At 49.0% G+C, this 24,815-nt stretch overlaps 1 protein-coding gene across 1 annotated transcript; it reads left to right on the top strand.

The window, feature by feature from the left end:
• Positions 1–333: 333 nt before the first annotated feature.
• LOC119943425 (cytochrome b ascorbate-dependent protein 3) lies at positions 334–20,402 on the top strand. The gene is made up of 6 exons (XM_038764398.1): positions 334–363; positions 6,921–7,111; positions 11,144–11,352; positions 15,196–15,350; positions 19,272–19,428; positions 20,171–20,402. The coding sequence occupies exons 2-6, from the start codon at positions 6,928–6,930 to the stop codon at positions 20,192–20,194; spliced, it is 729 nt and encodes a 242-aa protein (XP_038620326.1). The 5' UTR covers positions 334–363; positions 6,921–6,927; the 3' UTR covers positions 20,195–20,402.
• The last annotated feature ends 4,413 nt before the right edge of the window (positions 20,403–24,815 follow it).

The following is a 24,815-nucleotide window of genomic DNA, read 5'->3' as shown; positions in this document are numbered from 1 at the left end:
CTTAACAAATGCCATTATTATTATTATTAAGCGGTTAGCAAATGCAATTATTATTGTTATGACCGCGGGGAGCAGGAGGGGAAAGGCGGGAGGGGGCTGAAGACTGCATTTCCCAGAGTGCCTCGCGCGCGGCCGCTGAGGACTACATTTCCCAGAGTGCCTCGCGAGGCCCCTGAGGACTACATTTCCCAGAGTGCCTCGCGCGCGGCCGCCGAAGACTGCATTTCCCAGAGTGCCTGGCGCGCGGCCGATGAGGACTACATTTCCCAGAGTGCATCGCGCGCGGTTGCTGAAGACTACATTTCCCAGGGTGCCTGGCGCGCGGCCGGAAGTGCGCCACCGATTCAGGGCTCGTAGCGCCAGGTGCGTGCTCGGGGCGGGGGAGGGGCCGGGACTGCGTCTCCCAGAAGCCTTTGGGAGTGTGGCCAAGTGGCAAGGGCACTGCTGGTAATCATAATAAATAATAATGGTATTTATTAAGCTATTACTATGTGAAAAGCACTGTTCTAAGCGCTGGGTGATGTGCATCTAGCTCTACTTCTGTTTATTCTGATGACTTGACACCTGTCCAGTCATCTAGATTTCTAGACATCTAGACTGTGAGCCCACTGTTGGGTAGGGACTGTCTCTATATGTTGCCAGCTTGTACTTCCCAAGCGCTTAGTACAGTGCTCTGCACACAGTAAGCACTCAATAAATACGATTGATTGATTGATTGTCCACATGGTTTGCTGTGCTGTCTGTCTCCCCCTTCTAGACTGTGAGCCCGTTGTTGGGTAGGGACCGGCTCTACAGGTTGCCAACTTGTACTTCCCAAGCGTTCAGTACAGTGCTCTGCACACAGTAAGCACTCAGTAAGTACGATTGAATGAATGAATGAATGGGAGGTAGGGGTCGTGGGTTCTAATTCCGCCCCCACCACTTGTCTGCTGCGTGACCTTGGGCAACCCACTTGACTTCTCTGTCCCGCCGTTGACCCCCCGGCTCACGACCTTCCCTTGGCCTGGAATGCCTTCCCTCCACAGATCCGCCAATCTAGCTCTCTTCCTCCCTTCAAAGTCCTACTGAGAGCTCACCTCCTCCAGGAGGCCTTCCCAGACTGAGCCCCCATCTTCCTCTCCCCCTTCTCCCCCTCCCCATCCCCCCGGCCTTACCTCCTTCCCCTCCCCACAGCACCTGTATATATGTATATATGTTTGTACAGACTTATTACTCTATGTATTTCTTTTATTTGTACATATTTATTCTATTTATTTTATTTTGTTTTGTATTGTTTTCTGTCTACCCCTTCTAGACTGTGAGCCCGTTGTTGGATAGGGACCGTCTCTATATGTTGTCAACGTGTACTTTCCAAGCGCTTAGTACAGTACTCTGCACACAGTAAGCGCTCAATAAATACGATTGAATGAATAGTAGTAATTAGTAATAATAATTATGATGGCATTTATTAAGCGCTTACTATGTGCAAAGCACTGTTCTAAGCGCTGGGGAGGTTACAGGGTGATTGGGTTGTCCCACGGGGGGCTCACAGTCTTCACCCCTGTTTTACAGATGAGGGAACTGAGGCCCAGAGAAGTGAAGTGACTTGCTCCAGGTCACACAGCTGACAAGTGGCGGAGTAGGGATTTGAACCCATGACCTCTGACTCCAAAGCCCGGGCTCTTTCCACCGAGCCACGCCGCTTCTAGTAGTAGTTCATTCATACCTAGATACCTAATGGTTTCCTCCTTCCCCCTCAGCGCTGCAAGGATCCAAGACTAAAGGGAAGGGGAGAAAGGGGAGGAGGCAACCCTGGGTCCTTGGGGGTGTGAAGGGAGGAGGAGGAGGAGAATCAATCAATCAATCAATCGTATTTATTGAGCGCTTACTGTGTGCAGAGCACTGTACTAAGCGCTTGGGAAGTACAAGTTGGCAACATATAGAGACAGTCCCTACCCAACAGTGGGCTCACAGTCTAAAAGAAGAAGAAGAGGAGCCTGGAGCCCTGGGGGCATTGGAGCCCAGCATAAATATTTATTCTATTTATTTTATTTTGTTAATATGTTTTATTTTGTTCTCTGTCTCCCCCTTCTAGACTGTGAGCCCGCCGTTGGGTAGGGACCGTCTCTATACGTTGCCAACTTGTCCTTCCCAAGTGCTTAGTACAGTGCTGTGCACACAGTAAATGCTCAATAAATACGATTGAATGAATGAACATAAATTCATCTGGGGGGTTTTGGAGGCCGCTCTGCTCCACCAGTTGTCAGCTGTGTGACTTTGGGCAAGTCACTTCACTTCTCTGGGCCTCAGTTCCCTCGTCTGGAAAATGGGGATGAAGACTGTGAGCCCCCCGTGGGGCAACCTGATCACCTTGTAACCTCCCCAGCGCTTAGAACAGTGCTTGGCACATAGTAAGGGCTTAATAAGTGCCATCATTATTATTATTATTATTATTATTTTTCCATCCTGTAGGCTGGGCCCAGTTCATGCTGGTCTGTGTATACCCTGGGGACGTTCTTCTCTCTCTGGACCGTGATTCTTCACTTCCCCTTTCCATCCCTTGTTGTAAAAATGGATTTGAGAAAGCAGAAGTTGGAAAGCTTCATGGGGGGAGAGTGATGTCCACAGGTGCTGGTGGAGGGTGTGAAAGTCAAGGGAGGGGATGCCAGAGCGAAGAGGAAGCACAGCGAGGGCAAATTTGCCTAGCGTTTTTTCCGGAGAGGGGACCAGCGACTCGGACTGCCAAGAGAAGGGATTTCTAGCAGACGTTGGGGTCGCAGCCTCCATCCTCCCTCGCCTCCTGGGCCTCCCCATTCCCATTCAGTGCAGGCCAGGGCCCTGGAGCTAACATAAGGGGATCAAGCTTGGAATTCAGGTAATAATAATAATAATGGTATTTAGGTGCTTACTAATTAGTGATGGCATCCCGCCATCGACCCCCGGCCCACGTCCTCCCCCGGGCCTGGAATGGCCTCCCTCTGCCCATCCGCCAAGCCAGCTCTCTTCCTCCCTTCGAGGCCCTACTGAGAGCTCACCTCCTCCAGGAGGCCTTCCCGGACTGAGCCCCTTCCCTCCTCTCCCCCTCATCCCCCTCTCCATCATCATCAATCGTATTTATTGAACGCTTACTATGTGCAGAGCACTGTACTAAGCGCTTGGGAAGTACAAATTGGCAACATCCCCCTCATCTTACCTCCTTCCCTTCCCCACAGCACCTATATATGGGTATATATGTTTTGTACATATTTATTACTCTATTTTACTTGTACATATCTATTCTATTTATTTTATTTTGTTAGTTTGGTTGTTCTCTGTCTCCCCCTTTTAGACTGTGAGCCCACTGTTGGGTAGGGACCGTCTCTATATGTTGCCAACTTGTACTTCCCAAGCTCTTAGTACAGTGCTCTGCACACAGTAAGCGCTCAATAAATATGATTGATGATGATGATGATATTTATTACTCTATTTTACTTGTACATATCTATTCTATTTATTTTATTTTGTTAGTATGTTTGGTTTTGTTCTCTGTCTCCCCCTTTTAGACTGTGAGCCCACTGTTGGGCAGGGACTGTCTCTATATGTTGCCAACTTGTACTTCCCAAGCGCTTAGTACAGTACTCTGCACACAGTAAGCGCTCAATAAATACGATTGATGATGATGATGATATTTATTACTCTATTTTACTTGTACATATCTATTCTATTTATTTTATTTTGTTAGTATGTTTGGTTTTGTTCTCTGTCTCCCCCTTTTAGACTGTGAGCCCACTGTTGGGCAGGGACCGTCTCTATATGTTGCCAACTTGTACTTCCCAAGCGCTTAGTACAGTACTCTGCACACAGTAAGCGCTCAATAAATACGATTGATGATGATGATGGTATTTATTACTCTATTTTACTTGTACATATCTATTCTATTTATTTTATTTTGTTAGTATGTTTGGTTTTGTTCTCTGTCTCCCCCTTTTAGACTGTGAGCCCACTACTGGGTAGGGACTGTCTCTATATGTTGCCAACTTGTACTTCCCAAGCGCTTAGTACAGTGCTCTGCACACAGTAAGCGCTCAATAAATACGATTGATGATGATGATATTTATTACTCTATTTATTTTACTTGTACATATCTATTCTATTTATTTTATTTTGTTAGTATGTTTGGTTTTGTTCTCTGCCTCCCCCTTTTAGACTGTGAGCCCACTGTTGGGTAGGGACTGTCTCTATATGTTGCCAACTTGTACTTCCCAAGCGCTTAGTGCAGTGCTCTGCACACAGTAAGCGCTCAATAAATACGATTGATTGATTGATTGATTAAGCGCTTACTATGTGCGAAGCACCGTTCTAAGCACTGGGGAGGTTTCAAGGTGATCAGGTTGTCCCACAGGGGGCTCACAGTCTTCATCCCCGTTTTACAGATGAGGGAACCGAGGCCCAGAGAAGTGAAGCGACCTGCCCAAAGTCACACAGCTGACAGTTGGCGGAGCCGGGATGTGAACCCGTGACCTCCGACTCCAAAGCCCGGGCTCTTTGCCACTGAGCCACGCTGCTTCTCATGTGCAGCTTTCTATGGGCAAAGTACTGTACTAAGCAGGTTGTTCCCCGTGGGGCTCACAGTCTTAATTTCCATTTTACAGATGAGGTCGCTGAGGCCCAGAGAATAATAACGATGGTATTTAGAGAAGCAGCGTGGCTCAGTGGAAAGAGCCCGGGCTTTGGAGTCAGAGGTCATGGGTTCGAATCCTGGCTCCGCCACAAGTCTGCTGTGTGACCTTGGGCAGGTCACTTAACTTCTCTGAGCCTGAGTTACCTCATCTGTAAAAATGGGGATTAAGACTGGGAGCCCCACATGGGACAGCTTGACCACATTGTATCCCCCCCAGCGCTTAGAACAGTGCTTTGCATATAGTAAGCGCTTAACAAATGCCATTATTATTGTTATTATTATTTGTGAAGCGCTTACTATGTGCACAGCACTGTTCTAAGCGCTGGATTTGCCCGAGGTCACACAGCGGACAAGCGGCGGAGCTGGGATTAGAACCTGTGATGTCTGACTCCCAAACCCTGGCTCTTTCCACTGAGCCACGCTGCTTCTCCCTCCTCTGACCCAGAATCCAATCAATCAATCAATCAGTTGTATTTATTGAGTGATTACTGTGTGCAGAGCACTGTACTAAGCGCTTGGGAAGTACAAGTTGGCAACAGCTCCCCAGCCTAGTGGGGAGCAACGACGGACTGGGGGCCGACTCTGCTCCTGCCATCCCCGTAAAATAATCCACGGCCCTCGCTTTGGTACCCGATGGGCTCGGCGGAGCGGCCAGCATTGAGGGAAGCTGGGGGACGGGGAGGTCCTGCCCGTTCTACTTTAATAAGCAGAAAATCATTCATTCAATCGTATTTATTGAGCGCTTACTGTGTGCAGAGCACTGGACTAAGCGCTTGGGAAGTACAAGTCGGCAGCATCTAGAGACGGTCCCTACCCAACAGTGGGCTCACAGCCTAGAAGGGGGAGACAGGCAACAAAACCAAACATATTAACAAGGTAAAATAAATAGAATAAATATGTACAAATAAAATAGAGTAATAAATACGTACAAACATATATGCAGGTGCTGTGGGGAGGGGAAGGAGGTAAGGCAGGGGGGATGGGGAAGGGGAGGAGGGGGTTCAGTGTGGGAAGGCCTCCTGGAGGAGGTGAGCTCTCAGTAGGGCTTTGAAGGGAGGAAGAGAGCTAGCTTGGCGGATGTGCGGAGGGAGGGCATTCCGGGCCAGGGGAATCAATCAGTCAATCAATCAATCAATCGTATTTATTGAGCACTTACTGTGTGCACAGCACTGTACTAAGCACTTGGGAAGTACAGGTTGGCAACATCTAGAGACGGTCCCTACCCAACAGTGGGCTCACAGTCTAGAAGAGGGAGACAGAGAACAAAACCAAACATATTAACAAAATAAAATAAATAGAATAGATATGTACAAGTAAAATAAATAGAGTAATAAATATGTACAAACATATATACATATTTTCAGGTGCTGTGGGGAAGGGAAGGAGGTAAGGTGGGGGGAATGGAGAAGGGGAGGAGGGGGAGAGGAAGGAGGGGGCTGAGTGTGGGAAGGCCTCCTGGAGGAGGTGAGCTCTCAGTAGGGCCTTGAAGGGAGGAAGAGGGCTAGCTTGGCAGATGTGCGGAGGGAGGGCATTCCGGGCCCGGAGGAGGACGTGGGCCGGGGGTCGACGGCGGGACAGGCGAGAGCGAGGCCCGGTGAGGAGATTAGCGGCGGAGGAGTGGAGGGTGCGGGCTGGGCTGGAGAAGGAAAGAAAGGAGGTGAGGTAGGAGGGGGTGAGGGGATGGACAGCCTGGAAGCCCAGGGTGAGGAGTTTTTGCCTGATGCGTAGGTTGATTGGTAGCCACTGGAGATTTTTGAGTCCCCCGGCCAACAGACGGTGGAGATGTGATTCCCCGTCTGATCCCTGCAGGCCGGGGCGGGAGCGGTGGAGAGGGCAGAGGCTAGAAGGCAGCACGGGGCCAGGGCAGCAATCAATCAATCAATCAATCAATCGTATTTATTGAGCACTTACTGTGTGCAGAGCACTGTACTAAGCGCTTGGGAAGTCCAAGTTGGCAACATATAGAGCCAGTCCCTACCCAACAGTGGGCTCACAGTCTAAAAGGGGCAGACAGAGAACAAAACCAAACATACTAACAGAATAAAATAAGTAGAATAGATATGTACAAGTAAAATAAATAAATAAATAACTAGAGTAATAAATATATACCAACATATATACAGGTGCTGTGGGGAAGGGAAGGAGGTAAGACTGGGGGGATGGAGAGGGGGACGAGGGGGAGAGGATTCTGGTAGCAGAGAGATTCGGGTCTTCTCAGGCAGCAAGAGTCCAGGCGGGCCGAAGGGGAGTGTTTGACCCGTCACGTTTCCCTCCTCCGCAGGAGTGAGATGGCCGCGGGCCGCTTTCTCTTCTTCTCCCTGGCCCTGGGCGCCCTGGGCTCCCTCTGCGTGCTCTTGACCGTCTATTGGGTGCAACACTGGCGTGGCGGCTTCGGCTGGGTCGACTCCGATGGCATATTCAACTGGCATCCCGTGCTGATGGTAGCAGGGATGGTGGTGCTCTACGGGGCGGGTGAGTAAGGAGCCGCCAAAAGAGGTGCTGGCTCCGCCACTCGTCTCCTACTGAGAGCTCACCTCCTCCAGGAGGCCTTCCCAGACTGAGCCCCCTCCTTCCTCTCCCCCTCCCCCCCCCCCCCCCCCACCCTACCTCCTTCCCCTCCCTACAGCACCTGTATATATGTTTGGACAGATTTATTACTCTATTTTACTTGTACATATTTACTATTCTATTTATTTTATTTTGTTAATATATTTTGTTTTGTTGTCTGTCTCCCCCTTCTAGACTGTGAGCCCATTGTTGGGTAGGGACCGTCTCTAGATGTTGACAGCTTGTACTTCCCAAGCGCTTAGTCCAGTGCTCTGCACACAGTAAGCGCTCAGTAAATACGATTGAATGAATGAATGCTGCATGACCTCGAGTGAGTCACTTCCCTTTGCCTCAGTTTCATAATAATAATAATAATGATGGTATTTGTTAAGCGCTTACTATGTGCAAAGCACTGTTCTAAGCTCTGGGGAGGTTACAAGGTGATCAGGTTGTCCCACGGGGGGCTCACAGTGTTCATCCCCATTTTCCAGATGAGGGAACTGAGGCCCAGAGAAGTGAAGCGACTTGCCCAAAGTCACACAGCTGGCAATTGGCGGAGTTGGGATTTGAACCCATGACCTCTGACTCCAGATAATAATAATGATGGCATTTATTAAGCACTTACTATGTGCAAAGCACTGTTCTAAGCTCTGGGGGGATACAAGGTAATCAGGTTGTCCCATGGGGGGGGCTCACAGGCTTCATCCCCATTTTACAGATGAGGGCACTGAGGCCCGGAGAAGTGAAGTGACTTGCCCAAAGTCACACAGCTGACAACTGGCGGAGCTGGGATTTGAACCCATGACCTCTGACTCCAAAGCCCGGGCTCTTTCCACTGAGCCACGCTGCTTCTCCAAAGCCCGGGCTCTTTCCACTGAGCCACGCTGCTTGGTATTCGTTCAGCGCTTACTATCAATCAATCAATCAATCAATCAATCGTATTTATTGAGCGCTTACTATGTGCAGAGCACTGTACCAAGCGCTTGGGAAGTACAAATTGGCAACATATAGAGACAGTCCCTACCCAACAGTGGGCTCACAGCCTATGTGCCAGGCACTGTACTGAGCACAGGAGTTCATATAAACAAATCAAGTCGGACACAGTCCCTGTCACTCATTCATTCATTCATTCATTCGTATTTATTGAGCGCTTACTGTGTGCAGAGCACTGGACTAAGCGCTTGGGAAGTACAAGTTAGCAACATATAGAGACGGTCCCTACCCAACAGCGGGCTCACAGGCTAGAAGAATGGGGGCAGAAAAGGGGGAAAGGTATGGGTGAGCCAGGGGGCTCACAGTATTAACCCCCATTTTGTCGATGAGGCAACGGAGGCGCAGAGAAGTAAAATGACTTGCCCAAGGTCACACAGCAGACAAGTGGCGGAGCCTTCTGACTCCCGGCCCGTGTCTATCCGCTAGGCCACACTGCTTCTCGTCGGTAAAATGGGGATTGAGACAGTGAACCCCACGTGGGACGTGGGCTGTTTCCAAACTGATTAGTCCTACCTACCCTGGCGTTTAGAACAGTGCCTGGCACATAGTAAGCGCTTAACAAATACCATGGAAAAGAAAAGGGCATGGAGGCTTGGGGTTGGGTGACTTGGATGATAATTATGGTACTTAATAATAACGATGGCATTTGTTAAGCGCTTACTATGTTCAAAACACTGTTCTAAGCGCTTGGGGAGGTTACAAGGCCATCAGGTTGTCCCGCATGGGGCTCACAGTCTTCATCCCCATTTTCCAGATGAGGGAACTGAGGCCCAGAGAAGTGAAGTGACTCGCCCAAAGTCACACAGCTGACAAGTGGCGGAGCCGGGATTTGAACCCACGACCTCTGACTCCAAAGCCCGGGCTCTTTCCATATTTATTTATTTATTTATTACATATTTATCACTCTATTTATTTATTTATTTTACTCGTACATTTCTATCCTATTTATTTTATTTTGTTGGTATGTTTGGTTCTGTTCTCTGTCTCCCCCTTTTAGACTGTGAGCCCACTGTTGGGTAGGGACTGTCTCTATCTGTTGCCAATTTGTACTTCCCAAGCGCTTAGTCCAGTGCTCTGCACATAGTAAGCGCTCAATGAATACGATTGATTGATTGATTGATTGATTGATTTCCACTGAGCCATGCTGTAGCACAGCAACCATCCCCTCAGGGGAGGGGGTTGCCCTTCTTCCCTTTAGGCCCCTACACCTTCCCCCAACCCAAACAGCCCCCCACCCCGCCACTGAAGATTGCCGGATGAGCCGGAGGCTTGGCACAGCCGTCGTCCCCGTCCCCCCCGCGCTTTAGCGGACAGAACACGGGCCTGGGAATCAGAAGGACCTGGGTTCGAATCCCAGCTCCGCCACTTGTTTGCTGGGTGACCATGGCCTTAACTTCTGTGCCTCAGTTACCTCATCTGTAAAATGGGGATGAAGACTGTGAGCCCCACGTGAGACCACGTGATCGCCTTGTATCTACCCCAGAGCTTAGAACAGTGCTTGACATAAACTAAGCACTTACCAAGTACTATTATTATTATTATTTTCAACCCCTCGTCTCCCCCAGGCAGCCGAAAGAACCGTATCTGGGGAATGCTTTAATCAATCAATTGTATTTATTGAGCGCTTACTGTGTGCAGAGCACTGGACTAAGCGCTTGGGAAGTACAAGTTGGCAACATATAGAGACAGTCCTTACCCAACAGTGGGCTTACAGTCTAGAAGTCTTTAAGCTCCTCGACTGAGGGGGCAAGGAGCAGGACGATGCGGTTCAAATCCCAGCTCCGCCAGTTGGCAGCTGTGTGACTTTGGGCAAGTCGCTTCAATCAATCAATCAATCGTATTTATTGAGCGCTTACTGTGTGCAGAGCACTGTACTAAGCGCTTGGGAAGTCCAAGTTGGCAACATAGAGAGACGGTCCCTACCCAACAGTGGGCTCACAGTCTAGAAGCTTCACTTCCCTGCGCCTCAGTTCCCTCATCTGTCAAACGGGGATGAAGACTGTGAGCCCCCCATGGGACAACCTGATCACCTTGTAGCCTCCCCGGAGCGTAGAATCAATCAATCAATCAATCAATCGTATTTATTGAGCGCTTACTGTGTGCAGAGCACTGGACTAAGCGCTTGGGAAGGACAAGTCAGCAACGTATAGAGACGGTCCCTACCCAACAGTGAGCTCACAGTCTAGAAGCTTCACTTCTCTGCGCCTCGGTTCCCTCATCTGTAAAACGGGGATGAAGACTGTGAGCCCCCCGTGGGACAACCTGATCACCTTGTAGCCTCCCCGGCACGTAGAATCAATCAATCAATCAGTCAATCGTATTTATTGAGCGCTTACTGTGTGCAGAGCACTGGACTAAGCTCTTGGGAAGGACAAGTCGGCAACGTATAGAGACGGTCCCTACCCAACAGTGGGCTCACAGTTTAGAAGCTTCACTTCCCTGCACCTCGGTTCCCTTAATCTGTAAAACGGGGATGAAGACTGTGAGCCCCCCATGGGACAACATGATCACCTGGTAGCCTCCCCGGCGCGTAGAACGGGCGCTTAATAAGTAATATTATTATTATTATATTATTATAATTATTATTGCACATAGTAAGCGCTTAATAAATGCCATTGTTACTATTATTATTACTGAGCGCTTAGTCCAGTGAGCTCTCAATAGATTAGAGAAGCAGCGTGGCTCAGTGGAGAAGAGCCCGGGCTTTGGAGTCAGAGGTCATGGGTTCAAACCCCGGCTCCGCCAATTGTCAGCTGGGTGACTTTGGGCAAGTCGCTTCACTTCTCTGGGCCTCAGTGACCTCATCTGTAAGATGGGGATTGAAACTGTGAGCCCCACGTGGGACAACCTGATCACCTTGTAACCTCCCCAGCGCTTGGAACAGTGCTTTGCACATAGTAAGTGCTTAATAAATGCCGTTATTATTATTATTATTGGTGGTCAGCACGACCGTTCTCCCCGCAGCATCACTGGTGTACCGGCTGCCCCAGTCCTGGGTGGGCTCCAAAGTGCCCTGGAAACTGCTCCACTCGGCCCTGCACCTGGCCGCCTTCGTCCTGGCGGTCCTGGCCCTGTTCGCCGTCTTCAGGTTTCACAGCCAGAAGAAGATCGCCAACCTCTACTCACTGCACAGCTGGCTGGGGATCACCACCGTTTTCCTCTACGCCTGTCAGGTGGGTGCCCTCTGCCCTCCCTTCATTCATCCAGTCCTATTTATGGAGCGCTCACTACGTGAGCCCATAGTTGGGTAGGGACCGTCTCTAGATGTTGCCAACTTGTCCTTCCCAAGCGCTCAGTATGGTGCTCTGCACGCAGTAAGTGCTCAATAAATACGATTGATTGATTGTGTGCAGAGCCCTGGACTAAGCGCTTGGGAATTCAGCAATAGAGAGACCATTCCTGCCCACGCCCGCTCTCCCCCCCCCTTCTAGACTGTGAGCCTGCTGTTTTGTAGGGACCATCTCTAGATGTTGCCAACTTGTCCTTCCCAAGCGCTTAGTACAGTGCTCTGCACACAGTAAGCGCTCAATAAATACGATTGATTGATTGATTGATAATTCAGCAATAAAGAGAGACCATTCCTGCCCACGCCCGCTCTCCCCTCCCCCTTCTAGACTGTGAGCCCGCTGTTGGGAAGGGACCGTCTCTGTATGTTGCCAGCTTGTACTTCCCAAGCGCTTAGTACAGTGCTCTGCACACAGTAAGTGCTCAATAAATACGATTGATTGATTGATTGATAATTCAGCAATAAAGAGAGACCATTCCTGCCCACGCCGGCTCTCTCCCCCTTCTAGACTGGGAGCCCGCTGTTGGGTAGGGACTGTCTCTATATGTTGCCAACTTGTCCTTCCCAAGCGCTCAGTACAGTGCTCTGCACACAGTAAGTGCTCAATAAATATGACTGACTGATTGATTGATTGTGTGCAGAGCCCTGGACTAAGCGCTTGGTAATTCAGCAATAAAGAGAGACCATTCCTGCCCACGCCGGCTCTCTCTCCTTTCTAGACTGTGAGCCCGCTGTTGGGTAGGGACTGTCTCTAGATGTTGCCAACTTGTACTTCCCAATCGCTTAGTCCAGTGCTCTGCACACAGTAAGCGCTCAATAAATACGATTGAATGAATGAAGTGACTTGCCCAAAGTCACCCAGCTGACAAGCGGCAGAGCCGGGATTTGAACCCACAACCTCCGACTCCCAAGCCCGGGCTCTTTCCACTGAGCCACGCTGCTTCTCTATGTCCTCCAAGGAAGGCTTCGAGGCAGAGGGAGTGTTGAGCAGCGTGGAATAAATAATAGCGATGGCATTTATTAAGCGCTTACTATGTGCAAAGCACTGTTCTAAGCGCTGGATGACATGTGGGTTGTTGAAAGGAAGCAGGGACAGCGTCCAGTTCAGGAAACGTGGGGATGTAGAGGAGGAATGATGTGCATCTAGCTTTATTTCTATTTATTCTGATGACTTGACACCCGTCCACATGTTTTGTCTTGTTGTCTGTCTCCCCCGTCTAGGCTGTGAGCCCGTTGGTGGGTAGGGACCATCTCTAGATGTTGCCAACTTGGACTTCCCAAGAGCTTAGTACAGTGCTCTGCACACAGTAAGCGCACAATAAATACGATTGAATGAATGAATGAATCTCTATATGTTGCCAACTTGTCCTTCCCAAGCCCTTAGTACAGTGCTCTCCACACAGTAAGCGCTCAATAATTACGATTGAATGAATGAATGAATCTCTATATGTTGCCAACTTGTCCTTCCCAAGCGCTTAGTCCAGTGCTCTGCACACAGTAAGCGCTCAAGAAATACGATTGAATGAATGAATGAATCTCCATATGTTGCCAACTTGTCCTTCCCAAGTGCTTAGTACAGTGCTCTGCACACAGTAAGTGCTCAATAAATATGATTGAATGAATGAATCTCTATATGTTGCCAACTTGTACTTCCCAAGCGCTTAATACAGGGCTCTGCACACAGTAAGTGCTTAGTACAGTGCTCTGCACAGTAAGTGCTCAATAAATACGATTGAATGAGTGAATGAATGAATGAATGAATGAGTGAATAAATAGGGACCGTCCCTAGCTGTTGCCAACTTGTACTTCATTCATTCATTCATTCAATCGTATTTATTGAGCGCTTACTGTGTGCAGAGCACTGGAAGTACATGTTGGCAACATAAGCGCTTAGTCCAGTGCTCTGCACACAGTAAGCGCTCAATTCACTCATTCAGTCGTATTTATTGAGCGCTTACTGTGTGCAGAGCACTGGACTAAGCGCTTGGGAAGTACACGTTGGCAACATAAGCGCTTGGTCCAATGCTCTGCACACGGGAAGCGCTCAATTCATTCATTCATTCAATTATATTTATTGAGCACTTCCTGTGTGCAGAGCACTGGACTAAGACCTTGGGAAGTACAAGTTGGCAACATAAGCGCTTAGTCCAGTGCTCTGCACACAGTAAGCACTCCATTCATTCAATCGTTTTTATTGAGCGCTTCCTGTGTGCAGAGCACTCGACTAAGTGCTCGGGAAGTACAAGTTGGCAACATCAACGCTTAGTCCAGTGCTCTGCACACAGGAAGCGCTCCATTCATTCACTCAATCATTTTTATTGAGCGCTTACTGTGTGCAGAGCACTGGACTAAGCGCTTGGGAAGTACAAGTTGATAAATACGATTGAATGAATAAGGAGGTGGCCGGAGTGGGAGAAGTGTGGGCGAGGCAGTGAGGAGGGACCCCCAAGGTGTGTCCTTGGTCCTTACCCGAATGCGCTGGGGTAGATACAGGGGAATCAAGTTGTCCCACGGGGGGCACACAGACTTTTTCCCCATTTTCCAGATGAGGGAACTGAGGCCCGGCGAAGTGAAGTTCACCTCACACTGAGCCCCCTTTTTCCTCTCCTCCTCCCCATCCCCCCCCGCCTTCCCTCCTTCCCCTCCCCACAGCCCCTGTATAGATGTTTGTACAGATTTATTACTCTGTTTATTTCACTTGTACATATTTTCATTCATTCATTCAATCGTATTTATTGAACGCTTACTGTGTGCAGAGCACTGGACTAAGCGCTTGGGAAGTACAAGTTGGCAACATATAGAGACGGTCCCTACCCAACAGCGGGCTCACAGTTTAGAAGGGGGAGACGGAGAACAAAACAAAACATATTAACAAAATAAAATAAATAGAATAGAATAGAATATTCATTCAATCGTATTTATTGAGCGCTTACTGTGTGCAGAGCACTGCACTAAGCACTTGGGAAGTACAAGTTGGCAACATATAGAGACGGTCCCTACCCAACAACGGGCTTATAGTCTAGAAGGGGGAGACAGACAACAAAACAAAACATATTAACAAAATAAAATAGAATAGAATAGAATATTCATTCAGTCGTATTTATTGAGCGCTTACCGTGTGCACAGCACTGTACTAAGCGCTTGGGAAGTACAAGTTGGCAACATATAGAGACGGTCCCTACCCAACAGTGGGCTCACAGTCTAGAAGGGGGAGACAGACAACAAAACAAAACATATTAGCAAAATAAAATAAATAGAATAGAATAGAATAATCATTCAGTCGTATTTATTGAGCGCTTACTGTGTGCAGAGCACTGGACTAAGCGCTTGGGAAGTACAAGTTGGAAACATCTAGAGATGGTCCCTACCCAACAGTGGGCTCACAGTCTAAAAGACTGTATGTTTTGTTTATTTTATTAATATGTTTTGTCTTGTCGCCTGTCTCCCCCTTCTAGACTGTGAGCCCGCTGCTGGGTAGGGGCTGCCTCTCTACGTTGCCGACTTGTCCTTCCCAAGCGCTTAGTCCAGCGCCCTGCATGCAGTAAGCGCTCAATAAATACAATTGATTGATTGATTCTAGACTGTGAGCCCACTGTTGGGTAGGGACCGTCTCTAGATGTTGCCGACTTGTCCTTCCCAAGCGCTTAGTCCAGCGCTCTGCACACAGTAAGCGCTCAATAAATACGATTGAATGAATGAATGATGAATGAATCCCTGTCTTTCCCGCCAGTGGTTGTCCGGTTTTGCCGTCTTCCTGCTGCCTTGGGCGCCCTTGGAGATGCGCAGCCTACACAAACCCATCCACGTGTTCTTCGGGGCCTCCATTCTCTCCCTGACCGTAGCCTCCGTCCTCTCCGGCATCAACGAGAAGCTCTTCATCAGCCTGTGAGTCCTGGGCCCGGGGGCGGGTTCTCCTCCTGGGCAAGCAGGGCGGCCATCTGGAGGAGGAGGACGAGGAGGAGAGTGCTAGCGAGACGAGAGGGGACCCCGCTGAAAGACCGAATCGGGGCCAGGACCACGGTCCCGGAGGGGAGAAGGGTGGAATTAATAATAACAATAATAATCATCAATCAATCCATCGTATTTAGTGAGCACTTACGGTGTGCAGAGCACTGGACTAAGCGCTTGGGAAGTCCAAGTTGGCAACATAGAGAGACGGTCCCTACCCAACAGTGGGCTCACAGTCTAAAAATCAATCAATCAATCAATCGTATTTATTGAGCACTTGCTGTGTGCAGAGCACTGGACTAAGCGCTTGGGAAGTCCAAGTTGGCAACATAGAGAGACGGTCCCTACCCAACAGTGGGCTCACAGTCTAAAAATCAATCAATCAGTCAATCGTATTTATTGAGCGCTTGCTGTGTGCAGAGCACTGGACTAAGCGCTTGGGAAGTCCAAGTTGGCAACATAGAGAGACGGTCCCTACCCAACAGTGGGCTCACAGTCTAAAAATCAATCAATCAATCAGTCGTATTGAGCGCTTGCTGTGTGCAGAGCACTGGACTAAGCACTTGCGAAGTCCAAGTTGGCAACATAGACAGTCCCTAGCCAACAGTGGGCTCACAGTCTAAAAATCAATCAGTCAATCAATCGTATTTATTGAGCGCTTACTGTGTGCAGAGCACTGGACTAAGCGCTTGCGAAGTCCAAGTTGGCAACATAGAGAGATGGTCCCTACCCAACAGTGGGCTCACAGTCTGGCATTTATTAAGCGCTTACTATGTGCAAAGCACTGTTCTAAGCGCTGGGGAGGTTACAAGGTGATCAGGTTGTCCCACAGGGGGCTCACAGTCTTCATCCCCACTTTACAGATGAGGGAACTGAGGCCCAGAGAAGTGAAGTGACTGGCCCCAAGTCACACAGCTGACAAGTGAGCCCACTGTTGGGTAGGGACCGTCTCTATATGTTGCCAACTTGTACTTCCCAAGTGCTTAGTACAGTGCTCTGCACACAGTAAGCGCTCAATAAATACGATTGATGATGATGATGATGAAGTGGCGGAGCTGGGATTTAATCCCATCACCTCTGACTCCAAAGCCCGGGCTCTTTTCACTGAGCCGCGCTGAATTGACAAGCATTCATTCATTCATTCATTCAATCATATTTATTGAGCGCTTACTGTGTGCAGAGCAGTGTACTAAGCACTTGCGAAGTACAAGTTGGCAACATATAGAGACAGTCCCTACCCAACAGTGGGCTCACAGTCTGGCATTTATTAAGCGCTTACTAAGTGCAAAGCACTGCTCTAAGCACTGGGGAGGGTACAAGCTGATCAGGTTGTCCCACGGGGGGCTCACGGTCTTCATCCCCACTTTACAGATGAGGGAACTGAGGCCCAGAGAAGTGAAGTGACTGGCCCCAAGTCACACAGCTGACAAGTGGCGGAGGCGGGATTTGAACCCATCACCTCTGACTCCAAAGCCCGGGCTCTTTCCACTGAGCCGCGCTGAATTGACAAGCATTCATTCATTCATTCAATCGTATTTATTGAGCGCTTACTGTGTGCAGAGCACTGGACTAAGCGCTTGGGAAGTCCAAGTTGGCGACATATAGAGACGGTCCCTACCCAACAGCGGGCTCACAGTCTAGTCTAGCAGCGTGGCCTGTTGGCTAGAACACAGGCCGGAAAGTCAGAAGGACCCGGGTTCTGATCCTGCCTCTGCCGCTTGTCTGCTGTGTGACCTTGGAGAAGTCATTTCACCTCTCTGGGACTCAGTTACCTCATCTGTAAAACGGAGACTAAGACTGCGAGCCATATGTGGAACTGGGATTGTGTCCAACCCCACTACCTTGTATCAGTCCCAGCGCTTAGTACAGTGCTTGGCACAAAGTAAGTGCTTAACAACGACCATAATAGCAATAACAATAATAATAATAATTGGTCCTGAGAAGCAGTGTGGCTCAGTGGAAAGAGCACGGGCTTTGGAGTCAGAGGTCATGGGTTCGAATCCAGGCTCCGCCACTCGTCAGCGATGTGACTTTGGGCAAGTCACTTCACTTCTCCGGGCCTCAGGTCCCTCATCTGTAAAATGAGGACTAAGACTGTGAGCCCCCCGTGGGACAACCTTGATCACCTTGTATCCCCCCCAGCGCTTAGAACAGTGCTTTGCACATAGTAAGCACTTATTTATTTATTTTACTTGTACATATCTATCCTATTTATTTTATTTTGTTGTTATGTTTGGTTTTGTTCTCTGTCTCCCCCTTTTAGACTGTGAGCCCGCTGTTGGGTAGGGACTGTCTCTATGTGTTGCCAATTTGTACTTCCCAAGCGCTTAGTACAGTGCTCTGCACATAGTAAGCGCTCAATAAATACGATTGATGATGATGATGAACAAATAACACCATTATCATTATTATTATTATGGAGAGGCCCAGACGGTCCCACCCATCGATTTTGGTGGTAGTACGACTGTCCTCCAGTCAGTCAGTCATAGTTACTGAGCGCTTACTGTGTGCAGAGCACTGTACTAAGCGCTTGGTCGGCAACATACAGAGACGGTCCCCACCCAACAACGGGCTCACAGTCTAGAAGGGGGAGACAGACAACAAAACAAAATTTCCTGAGTGCTGCCTGTGTGCAGAGCACTGTACTAAGCGCTCAAGAGAGTATAATATAACAAGCGCTGACTGTGTGTAGAGCACTGTACTAAGCACTCGAGAGAGTATAATAAAACAATTAACAGACACACTCCCTGCCCACATGATGATGGTATTGTTAATACTTTTAGACTGTGAGCCCACTGTTGGGTAGGGACTGTCTCTATATGTTGCCAACGTGTACTTCCCAAGCGCTTAGTACAGTGCTCTGCACACAGTAAGCGCTCAATAAATACGATTGATTGATTGTTAAGCGCTTACTGTGTGCAAAGCACTATTCTAAGCGCCGGGGAGGTTACAAGGGGATCGGGTTGTCCCTCGGGGGGCTCACAGTCTTCACCCCCGTTTTCCAGATGAGGGAACTGAGGCCCAGAGAAGTGAAGTGACTTGCCCAAAGTCACCCAGCTGACAAGTGGCGGAGCCGGGATTTGAACCCAGGACCTCCGACTCCAAAGCCCGGGCTCTTTCCCCTGAGCCACGCTGCACATGGAGCCTACAGCCTAGAGGTCCCCTCCAGGGAGGGGTGGGGGGAGGGAAAGGAGCCCCCTCCTCGTCCCCATCCCCCCCACCTTACCTCCTTCCCCTCCCCACAGCACCTGTATATATTTTTGTACATATTTATTACTCTATTTTATTTGTACATATTTACTCTATTTATTTTATTTTGTTACTACGTTTTGTTTTGTCGCCTGTCTCCCCCTTCTAGACTGTGAGCCCGCCGTTGGGTAGGGACCGTCTCTAGATGTTGCCAACTTATTCTATTTATTTTATTTTGTTAATATGTTTGGTTTTGTTGTCCGTCTCCCCCTCCTAGACTGTGAGCCCGCTGTTGGGTAGGGACCGTCTCTAGATGTTGCCAACTTATTCTATTTATTTTATTTTGTTAATATGTTTGGTTTTGTTGTCCGTCTCCCCCTCCTAGACTGTGAGCCCGCTGTTGGGTAGGGACCGTCTCTATATGTTGCCAACTTATTCTACTTATTTTATTTTGTTAATACGTTTTGTTTTGTCGTCCGGCTCCCCCTTCTAGACTGTGAGCCCGCTGTTGGGTAGGGACCGTCTCTAGATGTCGCCGACTTGGACTTCCCAAGAGCTTAGTCCAGTGCTCTGCACACAGTAAGCGCTCAATAAATACGATTGAATGAATGAATGAATGAATGAATGAATGAGCCCGGGGAGAGCCAACCGGCCCCTCTGACCCCACAGGAGAAACCAGACGGCCTCTTACCCCAGCCTGCCCGTGGAGGCCCGCTTTGCCAACACGATTGGGATGCTAGTGGTGGTCTTCGGGCTTCTGGTGCTCTATGTCCTCTTGGCGTCGTCCTGGAAACGACCGGAGCCCGGGGCGCTGACGGACAGACAGGTACGGGCGGGCCGGACCGGAGAGGGAGGCCGGGGGAGGATGTCCGGGGGGCCTTCTAACCCGTGAGCCCACTGTTGGGTAGGGACCGTCTCCATATGTTGCCAACTTGTACTTCCCAAGCGCTTAGTCCAGTGCTCTGCACACAGTAAGCGCTCAATAAATACGATTGACTGATTGATTGATTGACTCCAGACCATCGTCCGGGGACTCCGCGCCTATTATCAGCCATATTTATTGAGCACTTAGTGTGTGCAGAGCACTGTACTAAGAGTTTGGAAGAGTACTGTGTTTGGTTTTGCTCTCTGTCTCCCCCTTTTAGACCGTGAGCCCACTGTTGGGTAGGGACCGTCTCTATATGTTGCCAATTTGTACTTCCCAAGCGCTTAGTCCAGTGCTCTGCACACAGTAAGCGCTCAATAAATACGAATTAAAAAAAAAATACAACAGACACAATTCCTGCCCACAGAAAGCTTCTGGCCTGCAAAATTGGGCTGCCCCCTTCTAGCCTGTGAGCCCGCTGTTGGGTAGGGACCGTCTCTCGATGTCGCCAACTTGGACTTCCCAAGCGCTCAGTCCAGTGCTGTGCACACAGTAAGCGCTCAATAAATGCGAATGAATGGATGAATGAATACGATTGACTGATTGATTGGTTGATTGCTGAAGGCGGTGGGTACTTTCTAGGAGAATTGGGAGTTGCCCGTGTCTCATCGTTAACTCACACCCCCCCCGACTGTCTTTCCAGCCCCTGTTGCTCGAAAGGGAGTGAAGCCCGATGGGCCCCCAAAGGAGGTGGAACCTGCGACCCCCCGCGCACACAGACGGCGTTCTTTCCTCCGCCGGAGACTCTCTTCTCAATCAATCAATCGATCGATCGTATTTATTGAGCGCTTCCTGTGTGCAGGGCACTGGACTAAGCGCTTGGGAAGTACAAATTGGCAACATCTAGAGACAGTCCCTACCCAACAGTGGGCTCACAGTCTAGAAGGGGGAGAGAGAGAACAAAACCAAACATATCAACAGAATAAAATAAATAGAATAGATATGTACAAGTAAAATAAAATAAATAGAGTAATAAATCCGTACAAACATATATACATAGATACGGGTGCTTTGGGGAAGGGAAGGAGGTAAGGCGGGGGGGATGGAGAGGGGGAGGAGGGGGATTCAATATGATTGAATTGGGTGTGGATTAGGAGAAGCAGTGTGACTCAGTGGAAAGAGCCCGGGCTTTGGAGTCAGAGGTCGTGGGTTCAAATCCCGGCTCCGCCAATTGTCCGCTGTGTGACTTCTCTGGGCCTCAGTTCCCTCATCTGGAAAATGGGGATTAAGACTAGGAGGCCCCCGTGGGACAACCTGATCACCTTATAAACTCCCCAGCACTTAAACGATGCTTAGTATGTTTTATTTTGTTTGTCTCCACCCTCTAGACTGTGAGCCCGTTGTTGGGTAGGGACCGTCTATGTTGCCGACTTGTACTTCCCAAGCGCTTAGTACAGTGCTGTGCACACAGTAAGCGCTCAATAAATACGATTGAATGCATGAATGCTTTGCACATAGTAAGCGCTTAATAAATGCCATCATTATTATTATTATGAATTATTATTTGGGGTGTTAGTGGGACGAAAGGGACGCTAGATCTGTCTTGGAACAGGCCAGCAGGGGAAAGGATAGAAACAAAGAAGTGGCTGCGACCACAGAGAGTGGTGTTCGTGGTGTGACCCCCCCAACGCCCTCACTTTTTGCTCCCGCTGCAGCCGGGGCCCGGATCCGAATCCGGATCCCGGCCGGTCGAGCCCAGGGATCCGCTTTGCCGGCTCTGGGAAGGAGGAAGCGACCGCTTGGCAGGCGGTGGCCGCCCACGGTAACAGAGGAGTCGGGTACCGATTCTTGCCGAAACATGTTGGGCCTAGGGGAAGGAGTGCAGGAGCAGCGTGGCTCAGTGGAAAGAGCCCGGGCTTTGGAATCAGAGGTCATGGGTTCAAATCCCGGCTCCGCCAATTCATCATCATCATCAATCGTATCTATTGAGCGCTTACTATGTGCAGAGCACTGTACTAAGCGCTTGGGAAGTACAAATTGGCAACATCTAGAGACGGTCCCTACCCAACAGTGGGCTCACGGTCTAAAAGGGGGGAGACAGAGAACAAAAACAAACATACTAACAAAATAAAATAAATAGAATAGATATGTACAAATAAAATAAATAGAGTAATAAATCTGTACAAACATATATACAGGTGCTGTGGGGAAGGGAAGGAGGTAAGATGGGGGGGATGGAGAGGGGGACGAGGGGGAGAGGAAGGAAGGGGCTCAGTCTGGGAAGGCCTCCTTTGGGCAAGTCACTTCACTTCTCTGGGCCTCAGTTCCCTCATCTGTAAAATGGGAATTGAGTGTGAGCCCTCCGTGGGACAACCTGATTACCCTGTATCCCCCCAGCGCTTAGAACAGTGCTTTGCACATAGTAAGCATATTTATATGTATATATGTTTGTACATATTTTTTACTCTATTTATTTGTACATATCTATTTATTTTATTTTGTTAGTATGTTTGGTTTTGTTCTCTGTCTCCCCCTTTTAGACTGTGAGCCCACTGTTGGGTAGGGACCGTCTCTATATGTTGCCAATTTGTACTTCCCAAATGCTTAGTACAGTGCTCTGCACATAGTAAGCGCTCAATAAATACGATTGATGATGATGATGATAGTAAGCGCTTAACAAATGCTATTATTATTATTATTATTATTATTCTCCACAGGCGATGTCAGGCCTGTCGGACCTTTTCATCCAGCCAGTTTCATCCCTCGCCACCTCCCCGCCCAGAGGCAGAGGGCTGGTGGAGGGAATGCAGCCAGGAATCCCAACCTCCAGACGGAAATCTGGCCCGTTCCTTTCGCGCTAGCCCTGGCCGTCCAGTTTCTACAGCTTTGAGCCAGCCGGCCGCCTGGCCCGCCTGGCCAACCGTCGCCAAAGAGGAGAAGCAGCGTGGCTCAGTGGAAAGAGCCCGGGCTTTGGAGTCAGAAGTCATGGGTTCAAATCCCGGCTCCGCCACTTGTCAGCTGTGTGACTTGGGGCAAGTCGCTTCACTTCTCTGTGTCTCATCTATAAATGGGGATTAAAACTGGGAGCCCCCCGTGGGACAACCTGATCACCTTGGAACCTCCCCAGCGCTTAGAACAGTGCTTTGCACATAGCGCTTAACAAATACCATCGTTATTATTATTATTAAGTCACTTAACTTCTCTGGGCCTCAGTGACCTCATCTGTAAATGGGGATTAAAACTGTGAGCCCCCTATGGAACAACCTGATCACCTTGTAACCTCCCCAGCGCTTAGAACAGTGCTTTGCACATAGTAAGCGCTTAACAAATGCCATCATTATTATTATTATTAAGTCACAACTTCTCTGGGCCTCAGTTACCTCATCTGTAAAATGGGGATTAAGACTGTGAGCCCCCCGTGGGACAACCTGATCACCTTGTAACCTCCCTAGCGCTTAGAACAGTGCTTTGCACATAGTAAGCGCTTAACAAATACCATCATTATTATTATTATTGTCACAACTTCTCTGGGCCTCAGTGACCTCATCTGTAAAATGGGGGATTAAAACTGTGAGCCCCCTGTGGAACAACCTGATCACCTTGTAACCTCCCCAGCGCTTAGAACAGTGCTTTGCACATGGTAAGCGCTTAACAAATACCATTATTATTATTATTAAGTCACTTAACTTCTCTGGGCCTCAGTGACCTCATCTGTAAAATGGGGATTAAAACCGTGAGCCCCCCCGTGGGATCACCTTGGAAACTCCCCAGCGCTTAGAACAGTGCTTTGCACATGGTAAGCGCTTAATAAATACCATTATTATTATTATTATTATTAAATACCAGGTCCCTGCCCTGGGGACCAGTGCCAAGTGGAAGTGGGGGTGGGGGAGATCAATCAATCAGTCAATCAATCGTATTTATTGAGCGCTTACTGTGTGCAGAGCACTGTACTAAGTGCTTGGGAAGTCCAAGTTGGCAACATCTAGAGACGGTCCCTACCCAACAGTGGGCTCACAGTCTAGAAGGGGGAGACAGACAACAAAACAAAACATATTAACAAAATAAAATAGAATAGATATGTATCAGTAAAATAAATAGAGTAATAAATATGTACAAACATATATTGGGCACAGTCCCTGTCCCATGTGGAGCTGATCGTCACAATCCCCATTTTACAGAGGAGGGAACTGAGGCCCAGAGAAGTGACTTTCCCAAGGTCACACAGCAGACAGCTGGCAGAGCCGGGATTGGAACCCATGACCTTCTGACTCCCCCACTAGATTGGAAGCACTAGATGAAGAGAAGCAGCGTGGCTTAGTGGAAAGAGCCCGGGCTTGGGAGTCAGAGGATGTGGGTTCGAATCCCAGCTCCACCACCTGTCTGCTGTATGACCTTGGGCAAGCCACTGACCTTCTCTGGGCCTCAGTGACCTCATCTGTAAAATGGGGATTAGGACTGTGAGCCCCGCGTGGGACAACCTGATCACCTTGTATCTCCCCTAGCGCTTAGAACAGTGCTTGGCATATAGTAAGCGCTTAACGAATACCATCATTGCTATTATTACTGGGAAGAGGGGTGGGTTGGCGTGGGGAGGAGAGAAGGGCCGGACCTTCCTGAGCTCCAGATTTCATCCCAACAGTTCCCAAACGAGGGACGGGGCGCTCTGGCCTGAACTTTCTCTGACACTCATCGGTGGTAGTTAGCACCTCACAATCAATCAATCGTATTTATTGAGCGCTTACTGTGTGCAGAGCACTGGACTAAGCGCTTATAATAATGGCATTTATTAGGCGCTTACTATATGGAAAGCCCTGTTCCAAGCACTGGGGAGGTTACGAGGTGATCAGGTTGTCCCACGGAGGGGCTCACAGTCTTCATCCCCATTTGACAGGTGAGGTAACTGCGGCACAGAGAAGTGAAGTGACTTGCCCAAAGTCACACAGCTGACAACTGGCGGAGCTGGGATTCGAACCCATGCCCTCTGACTCCAAAGCCTGGGCTCTTTCCACTGATTTTGAACCAACAGAGAACCAACCTGCAGCAATTTAAAGTCAGTTTCCAGTAAAGAGTGAATTTTGTGAATCCCCTCAAAGCCCTACTGAGAGCTCACCTCCTCCAGGAGGCCTTCCCAGACTGAGCCCCCTCATTCCTCACCGTCCCCATCCCCCCCCGCCTTACCTCCTTCCCCTCCCCACAGCACCTGGATATATGTATTTATTACTCTATTTTACTTGTACGTATTTATTTATTTTATTTTGTTCATGTTTTGTTTTGTTGTCCGTCTCCCCCTTCTAGACTGTGAGCCCGCTGTTGAGTAGGGACCATCTCTAGATGTTGCCGACTTG

This window comes from Tachyglossus aculeatus, chromosome 22 (genome assembly GCF_015852505.1).
Source record: "Tachyglossus aculeatus isolate mTacAcu1 chromosome 22, mTacAcu1.pri, whole genome shotgun sequence".
NCBI classification, from domain to species: Eukaryota; Metazoa; Chordata; class Mammalia; order Monotremata; family Tachyglossidae; genus Tachyglossus; species Tachyglossus aculeatus.
Note: the sequence above shows the minus strand (reverse complement) of the source record. Positions and strands in the feature narration are given on the sequence as shown.

Bases quoted from the DNA above. Each gene is read 5' to 3' on its own strand.
- LOC119943425 (XM_038764398.1), top strand. From the start codon at position 6,928: ATGGCCGCGGGCCGCTTTCTCTTCTTCTCCCTGGCCCTGGGCGCCCTG. The intron at 7,112-11,143 runs GTGAGTAAGGAG...TTCTCCCCGCAG, and splicing joins GGTGGTGCTCTACGGGGCGG to CATCACTGGTGTACCGGCTG. The intron at 11,353-15,195 runs GTGGGTGCCCTC...CTTTCCCGCCAG, and splicing joins TTTTCCTCTACGCCTGTCAG to TGGTTGTCCGGTTTTGCCGT.